Raw genomic sequence first — 7873 nt, 5'->3', positions numbered from 1 at the left:
AGGAGCCCAATGTGGGACTCGATCCCAGGACTCTGGAATCATGACCTGAGCCACCCAGGCGCCCCCAAATAAATAAAATCTTAAAGAAAAAAGTTATGAAGGTAGTAAAAATGCTGTATCAGCACATGGTGAAAGGGAACACAGAAAAACCATACTAAATGTTGTTTTAATTTGCTAGGGCTGCCATAACAAAGTAACAGACTGGGAGGCTGAAACAACAGATATTTATTTTCTCAAAGATCTGGAGGCTGGAAATTCAAAAATCAAGGTGTCATCAGAGTTGGTTTCTTCTGAGGCCTCTCCCCTTCACCGGCAGATGGCTGCCATCTTGCTGTCTCCTCACATGATCTTCTCCATGCACCCACCTATCTGTGTGCATATTTCCTCTTCCCATAAAGACCCCAGTCATATTTGAGAAGGGCCCACCCATAGGACCTTATTTCATTTTAATTACCTCTTTAAAGGCCTCTCCAAACACAGTCACATTCTGAGGTACTAGGGGTTAGGGTTTCAACATGTTAGTGCATATAAAGGATGAAAAACATGCAGGATAATTTAGTAATTTAATTCTGGATAATTTTTAGAAAATTAGAATGTTTTAAGCATAACCCTCTGCCTCCAAATAACAGTAAAACAATGTTCAATGGCTTTGTAGATTTCCCACTAGAAATAACCTGTAGGAATATTTTGTCAAATTTCTGCAGAAGGAGAAAAAGCAGGAGTACCTAAGCTTAAAAGTAAGGGGTTGGGAGGAGGGGGAAATGACACAGAAAACATAATTAGTTTAACTACATAAAATGAAAATTTCTCATATACAAAAAATTTGAGAAGGAATGGGGTAGAAAATACCGGTTATAATGGACTATTATTTGTTACAAAAGCTTGTACAGATAATAAAAATCCATATCTTCAAAGTTTAAAGAATATAGGAACGAATAAAGAAAAATGTAAAAGGATTTTATAAAAATGTGAAGCAAAGGGGCGCCTGGGTGGCTCAGTTGGTTAAGCAACTGCCTTCGGCTCGGGTCATGATCCTGGAGTCCTGGGATCGAGTCCCACATCGGGCTCCCAGCTCGGCGGGGAGCCTGCTTCTCCCTCTGGCCCTCTCCCCTCTCATGTTGTTTCTCTCTCTCTCTCTCTCTAATAAATAAATAAAATCTTTTAATAAAAAAAATGTGAAGCAAAATAGGAAAATGTTCAATATCACTTGTAATCAAAGCAGCACATTTTAAAAGACTTGTACAGGGCACCTGGGTGGCTCAGTTGGTTAAGCCTCCGACTCTTGATTTCGGGTCGTGATCTCAGGGTAGTGGGATCCAGCCCCAATTCTGTCTCTGCGCAACTCAAGTCTCCTTGGGATTCATTCTCTCTCCCTCTGCACCCGCCTACCCGTGCACACACTCTAAACAAATAAATAAGTAAAATCTTTAAAATTAAAAGACTTGCTCATGTGTGTTTACAACCCTTGCAAACAGACAGAATCCATTATGCATATGGGTGAAGAAACTTCATGAGTTAAATCAATTCCAACTCTGTGCTGAAGCCATAGAGCTCTTGACAACCTCTGTCCCAAGAATCCTGCTTCCTGAAAGTAGAGACGGCAAGAGGTTGGGGCTGTTTTGCACAAATTGGTCATGGTAATGAGTAATGGAAAAACAGCCCAGTTCATGCAGGGCACCTGTGCAGGCCTCAGAGGAAAATGAGACAGCTGGCTTGGTGGCAGGATGCCTTCCAACAGCCAAGCTGCCAAGGACCCTGGCTGCTCTCTGCTGAATCACAATGCTAACAGAATAAATAACTGATTGCCTCAGCTTTCATGTTGGAGCACCCACCCATGTGCAGGAAGGAAGCCTCCACTCCAAGAAGAAAATGCACACTAGGTGCTACCCAGAGGCCAAACCACCAACTTCAAAGTGAGAGCCTCAGAGGAGAAACACAGGCATTACCTATGAGCTTATTAGAAATGCAAATTCATGGGCCTGTGCTTGAGGGCCTGACTCTGGCCATAAAATCATAAAAGGGTTAGTAGATTCAAAATGATAGAGGCAAAGGAAAAAACAAAAATAAAACCACTACCTATCAGCCTTTTACCCAGCCCTCACATCAAGGCATGAATGAACAGAATCAATCTTTTATATATTCGCTTAATTTTAAGTGAGCAAAGATCTTTATGCCATTGGACAAAAAGGAAATTCATTTACTAGAATGGCACTACAAACTCACTTTTGCATCAAAATAATCAAAGCACTACCCATCAAGACACAGGAAAAAAAAGAATGCAGAGATTTATGGATACTTGCTTCTCTCCAACTTTAGTAGTAGAAGCAGGACTGTTTCTCACAATGCTCCTGAAAATACTTATGCAACAGGATGCTGGGGCGCCTGGGGACCTGATGCACCCGCCTTCAAGAACTCCTCAAGTTGTTTCATCTTCTCAGCTGGATAAGGAAAAATGCTTTCTGTTCCAAACTACTCCATCATTGAAGGGAGTGAGGGAGGAGGGGAGGGGCTAGCAGCATCACTTCTCAGGTGGAGGCTCTGAACCTGAGATCTGGAAACAGTGGTGAAACCAAGCTGACGCTGCATGGGCAGTGAATGTGTTAGATCTGTTTACGTTCCCAACGTCCCACTTGGGACTCCTCTTACAAAGGGTTGCCCAGGGGCTGCATGCAGAACACTGCAGTTAGAAAACTGCAAAAAGTTTTGGTAAGGTAATAAAGGCTGATAGAAAGCCCGGTACAGCCAGGTGGTTCACTGGTGGCTCCCTCCACATGCAGGTTTTTAAAGACCCTCACCTCGGGCACGATGTTTCTGGTGCCAGGATGCCAGGCTCAGGAGCACGCTCTTTACCCGATTTTGTACACGGGGCCGTCCGAAGATGGTGATTTCAACCAAGTCCCCAGAGTTAACTATGTCCACCGTCAGCAGGACTTGGCTCATCCACTCCATTTCTGGAATTATGGCTCGGTCTGGGCCTAAACAGGAAAAGAGAGACTCTGAGGGGAAGCAAGGTCGAAGGTGAGTAGGAGCTAAATTTGAAGGGAATTTTGGCCGGAGAAGGGAAGAGCTGGAAGGTGGGCATCGTGGCGTCAAAGGTGGCCTGCAAATCGGGCAGAGACTGTTGAGAGTTGCTCTGCGGGGTTTCTCTCCTCTTGGACTGGAGGGGAGTCATACCACCAGCACCCCTGGGGTGGCTTACCGAAGATGGAGTCAGCCAGCCATGCCTCCAGGTAAAACACCAGTGGGTCTCTCAGTTCCTGCACAGGAAACCACCACGGCCGGGTGCGAATCCGCGGTGGTGGAAGTGGTGACCTGAGCAGCCTGTCCAGGGACTGGGCGGGCGTCCATTCGTCCCCCTGGGCCTTAGCGGCACCTACGTCGTCGACCATGCTAGGTCCCGCAGCCCAAGCAGAGCAATGTCCAGGGAGCGCCGGCGGAACTCCAGCGAGGGGCGAAGCCTGTGCCCCCTTTTACGGTTTCCGGCCAGCCCCGCCTCTTCCTGCGACTCCTCGCCATCCGTTCCGGGTGAGTCGACCCAATTGACACTGGGCGCCCTTCCCTGGTGGCGCTGGGGAGCCAGCCACTCGGGCTTCGTCCCGGATCCTGAACTTCAGCCAGCTCTCAGAGGCTATCCGTGATCGTCTCCACTGAGCCAGGTGGCAGTTAGCCTCAAAGGTCCCTGCCCCAGCACACAGCTGATTGCCAGCGTGGTTTGGATTGGAGGCCTCGTTGACCCGGACTCTTTCCGTGCCTGGGTTAAGGTTTCTGCTCTACCTTCCAGAGGTAGGTGGATCAGGCTGAGGGCAGGCTCGTCGAATCTACATTTTCTTCCTTCTGCTCCCTGTTGTCTCCCAACTCTCCGTTTGGTTAGTATTTCAAAATCCTTCAAGCAAGTGTGTCGTGTTTTAAAATATAAACGTCAGAGGTGGTCATTATAGAACACGTAGGGACTCTAGACAAATCCCGTTTATTTCCAACATCCTAAAACAACTAGTGCTGATGCACATTTCTTCCCAATGTTATTAATTTTAGTTAAAAATGTAAATTAGGAAAGATTTCACACATTCAAAAAGTTATATAACCAATACCTATGTGACAACCCCACTATCGACCCATTTAACAAGATGTTAACATTTTCCCACATTTGCCTCACTTCTCTCTTCTTTAAAATAGATAGCACTTAGGGGCGCCTGGGTGGCTCAGTTGGTTAAGCGACTGCCTTCGGCTTGGGTCATGATCCTGGAGTCCCTGGATCGAGTCCGCATTGGGCTCCCTGCTCGGCAGGGAGTCTGCTTCTCCCTCTGACCCTCCCCCCTCTCATGTGCTCTCTCTCTCTCATTCTCTCTCTCAAATAAATAAATAAAAATAAATAAATAAATAAATAATAAAATAAAATAGATAGCACTTAGAGCATCTTTCCTTTCCTTCCCCACAGGAAATCATTGTCCTGAAGCTGGTGTGTATTATCCCATGCATGTTCTTCTACTTTTTCTAGTGCATTTCTAGAAATCTTGTTTGGTAGTTGTTCTAGAATAGATAGCATATGCTGTGCAAACTATTTTGTTCTCACAATTAGCTATGGTGTGTTTGTTTTAAAAATCTTTTTAATGGAAAATTTTGATCATTTACAGAAGGCTGATAGTATTAATATCCTGAATTCCCTCATCCACGTCATCTAGGCTTCGAAGGTTATCAGATAATCTCTACAAGAGGAGATATTGACTCTAACTTCAGTGGATATTTTTATTTCTTCAATTTAATTTTAAAAATCAACATAATATATGCACACTGTAAAACAGAGGTTCTCAAGGATATAAAATAATATATGAAAGTTCTCCCTTTCAAGTATTCTCCCTCACTCTCTTAGTAATCTTTTCCCAATTGTATGTATTGTGAATGTCTTCTTCTAGTTTAAATGGTTTTTTTCACATTAAGGAGTCTTTTGTTAAATAAAATTTTTAATTTCAATATAGTCAAGACTTGTAAGTCTTTATAGTAAGTGCATTCTGTGTCTTGCTTAAGAAATCCTTCTCTGGGGGCGCCTGGGTGGCTGAGTCGTTAAGCGTCTGCCTTTGGCTCAGGTCATGATCCCAGGGTCCTGGGATCAAGCCCCTCGTTGGGCTCCCTGCTCAGTGGAAAGCCTGCTCCTCCCTCTCCCACTCCCCCTGCTTGTGTTCCTGCTCTATCTCTCCCTCTCTGTCAAATAAATAAATAAAATATTAAAAAAAAGAAAGAAAGAAATCCTTCTCTGCCCTGAGGCCTAAAGACACTCCTATACTTTTTACTAAGAATTCTGAAGTTTCTAAGTATGTAAATCCTTGAACCATCTGGGGTTAATTTTTTAAACTTTGGCATAAGGGATATAATTTCATCATTTCATAAATTGATAATTTTTTCCTTCAGCCATTCTCTTGAGGATGCATCCGACCTAAGGCCACTTCAAATGATCTTGAAATTTTTCAGACTCCTACATATAACATGAGTTAGCCACAAGGCTGGTTTGTAGTGATTAATTATTAGATCAAGAGAAAGGCAAGATCTAGACATGTTCCTTTGCCATTCCCATCTAGATGGCAAAGTTTATTTCTGATTTAGTTTTATTTTGGAAGTATAGCTATTAGGGGTCTTAGCTTTATGCAGAAACTCTATATTAAGTTTCGTACATCTAGCAAGCCTTGAGTTTTATTTGCTGACCTCATGCCAGCTTCAAACGGAATTTTTTGAAATTTAGCGAATCTGCCAAGATGAATCACTCTATTACCTTCAAGGTAATTTAACTTTGACAGGGACAGGGCATGATTTGAATACTGCTCCAATATTTTCTAGCTCTGTGGCTGAGTGCAAGTTATTTAAGCTCTCTGCACCCCATAAAGTAAAAAAAATACTACCCAGAAGACGTAAGCAGACCACATGCTTTTACTTTCTTTGCTTAGCCCTGGAGGAACCAGTCTGAGGAGCTTTGGGTTCAGACAATAAAGTATGTGAGTGAATTGATTCTCATTGAGAAACTTCACTCTTCATAACTTCACTTCTTGTAATCTTCAATCTTAAGAAATCTCTGTACAATGAAAAACATTACAAAGCCTAATGAAAACATAACACTGATTTTTTGCATCAAATAACATCAAAATATAGGTCACAGAGAGGAAAAATGGTTAAAATGAGGAAAATAAACTAGTAAAGAGATATTTAACAAATCACAAACGAGCAATCATGCAGAAAAAGAATATAATAAAGGCCTAATAGTTCTGAATATAGGACAGTTTTCTAATGTTTAGGAGCATTTACAAACAGTAATTATACACTAGTTCCCTTGGATGGATGGATGGCTGGATAGATAAGGAGACATTATACCACACTACTAAATAATATCCAAATAAAGTAAGAAATGAAAATCATCACTGATAGGCTATTTAGAATATAAGACTAATTTACAAAGTACATTTCAAAAACATTATGGAAAATGTACATTCAGAAAAATCTAGTTTTCAATCCCCTCTTGTTAATCCTGTCTTCTCCTCCCCAACAACTTTTTTTTTAAGATTTTATTTATCTATTTGACAGAGAGAGAGAGCGAGAGCGGGAACACAAGCAGGGGGAGTGGGAGAGGGAGAAGCAGGCTTCCCGCGGAGCCGGGAGCCCGATGCGGGGCTCGATCCCAGGATCCTGGGATCATGACCTGAGCCGAAGGCAGACGCTTAACGACTGAGCCACCCAGGCGCCCCCCCAACAACTATTATTCATTTTTTGGATTATCCTTCCATTGCAACAAATGTAGATACAAGTATCTGGGAATTTTTGCTTTTTATTTTTTTGTAATATTACATGTATTTTATTGTACTCCTTTCCCACCAACTTTTTACTTTGAAAAAACGTATGGGAAACCTATGGGAAAATTTTAAGAATATTAAATTTACATTCTATACTTTTCAGTTTCACTAATTAACATTTTCTTTCATTTATCTTTTTTTTTTAGATTTTATTTATTTATTTGACAGAGAGACACAGTGAGAGAGGGAACACAAGCAGGGGGAGTGGGAGAGAGAGAAGCAGGCCTCCCGCCGAGCAGGGAGCCCGAGGCAGGCCTCGATCCCAGGACCCTGGGATCATGACCTGAGCCGAAGGCAGACGCTTAACGACTGAGCCACCCAGGTGCCCCTCTTTCATTTATCTTATCTCTACCTTCATATAGTTTTTCATGAACTATTTGTAAGTTGCAAACACCATGACACTCTACCCCAAGTATTTCAACATTATCTCCTAAGAACAAAGACATTCTCCTACATAACCATATAAAAATTATTCAATCCAGGAAATATAACATTGATTCAATACTATTGTCTAATATACAGTCCAATTTCAATGTCCCCAATTTTTCCAATAATGTACTTTATAGCTAATTTTAAAAAATCTACAGTCCAATCAAGGAGCATGCACTGCATTTACTTATCATGTCTCTAGTCTCTTAATCTAGAATCACTCTCTGTTGTTTAATCTTTAATGACACTGACATTTTAAAAATATTTTAAATTTTGTATTGTGAAAACTTCTAAACATACAAACGTATATCTGGCCATTGTTCATTTATATATTCAGTCTCTCAATTCCCACTTTTGGCCATTCTTTCATTTTTTTTTTTTTTAAGATTTTATTTATTTATTTGACAGACACAGCGAGAGAGGGAGCACAAGCAGGGGGAGTGGGAGAGGAGAAGCATGCTTCCCGCGGAGCAGGGAGCCCGATGCAGGACTCGATCCCAGGACCCTGGGATCATGACCTGAGCCGAAGGCAGACGCTTAACGACTGAGCCACCCAGATGCCCCCTTTCATTTTTTGTAAAGATTTTTTTTTTTTTTTTTTTTTTTGAGAGAGC

At 42.1% G+C, this 7873-nt stretch overlaps 1 protein-coding gene across 1 annotated transcript; it reads right to left on the bottom strand.

The window, feature by feature from the left end:
• Window positions 1–207: 207 nt before the first annotated feature.
• Window positions 208–4212, bottom strand: LOC102729894 (oocyte-expressed protein). The gene is made up of 3 exons (XM_081811354.1): window positions 3200–4212; window positions 2796–2975; window positions 208–2438 (listed from the first exon to the last, which is right to left on the bottom strand). The coding sequence occupies exons 1-3, from the start codon at window positions 3387–3389 to the stop codon at window positions 2359–2361; spliced, it is 450 nt and encodes a 149-aa protein (XP_081667480.1). The 5' UTR covers window positions 3390–4212; the 3' UTR covers window positions 208–2358.
• Window positions 4213–7873: the final 3661 nt, after the last annotated feature.

The sequence above is a fragment of the Leptonychotes weddellii genome, unplaced genomic scaffold (genome assembly GCF_054177405.1).
Source record: "Leptonychotes weddellii isolate Sample4059 unplaced genomic scaffold, ASM5417740v2 HiC_scaffold_7217, whole genome shotgun sequence".
In the NCBI taxonomy this organism is placed as follows: domain Eukaryota; kingdom Metazoa; phylum Chordata; class Mammalia; order Carnivora; family Phocidae; genus Leptonychotes; species Leptonychotes weddellii.
This window is presented reverse-complemented; position numbering and strand designations above follow the sequence as displayed.

Coding starts and splice junctions, on each gene's coding strand:
- LOC102729894 (XM_081811354.1), bottom strand. CDS start 3,389: ATGGTCGACGACGTAGGTGCCGCTAAGGCCCAGGGGGACGAATGGACG. Junction 2,976..3,199: donor GCTGGCTGACTCCATCTTCG/GTAAGCCACCCC, acceptor TTTCCTGTTTAG/GCCCAGACCGAGCCATAATT. Junction 2,439..2,795: donor CCAGAAACATCGTGCCCGAG/GTGAGGGTCTTT, acceptor TTCCTTATCCAG/CTGAGAAGATGAAACAACTT.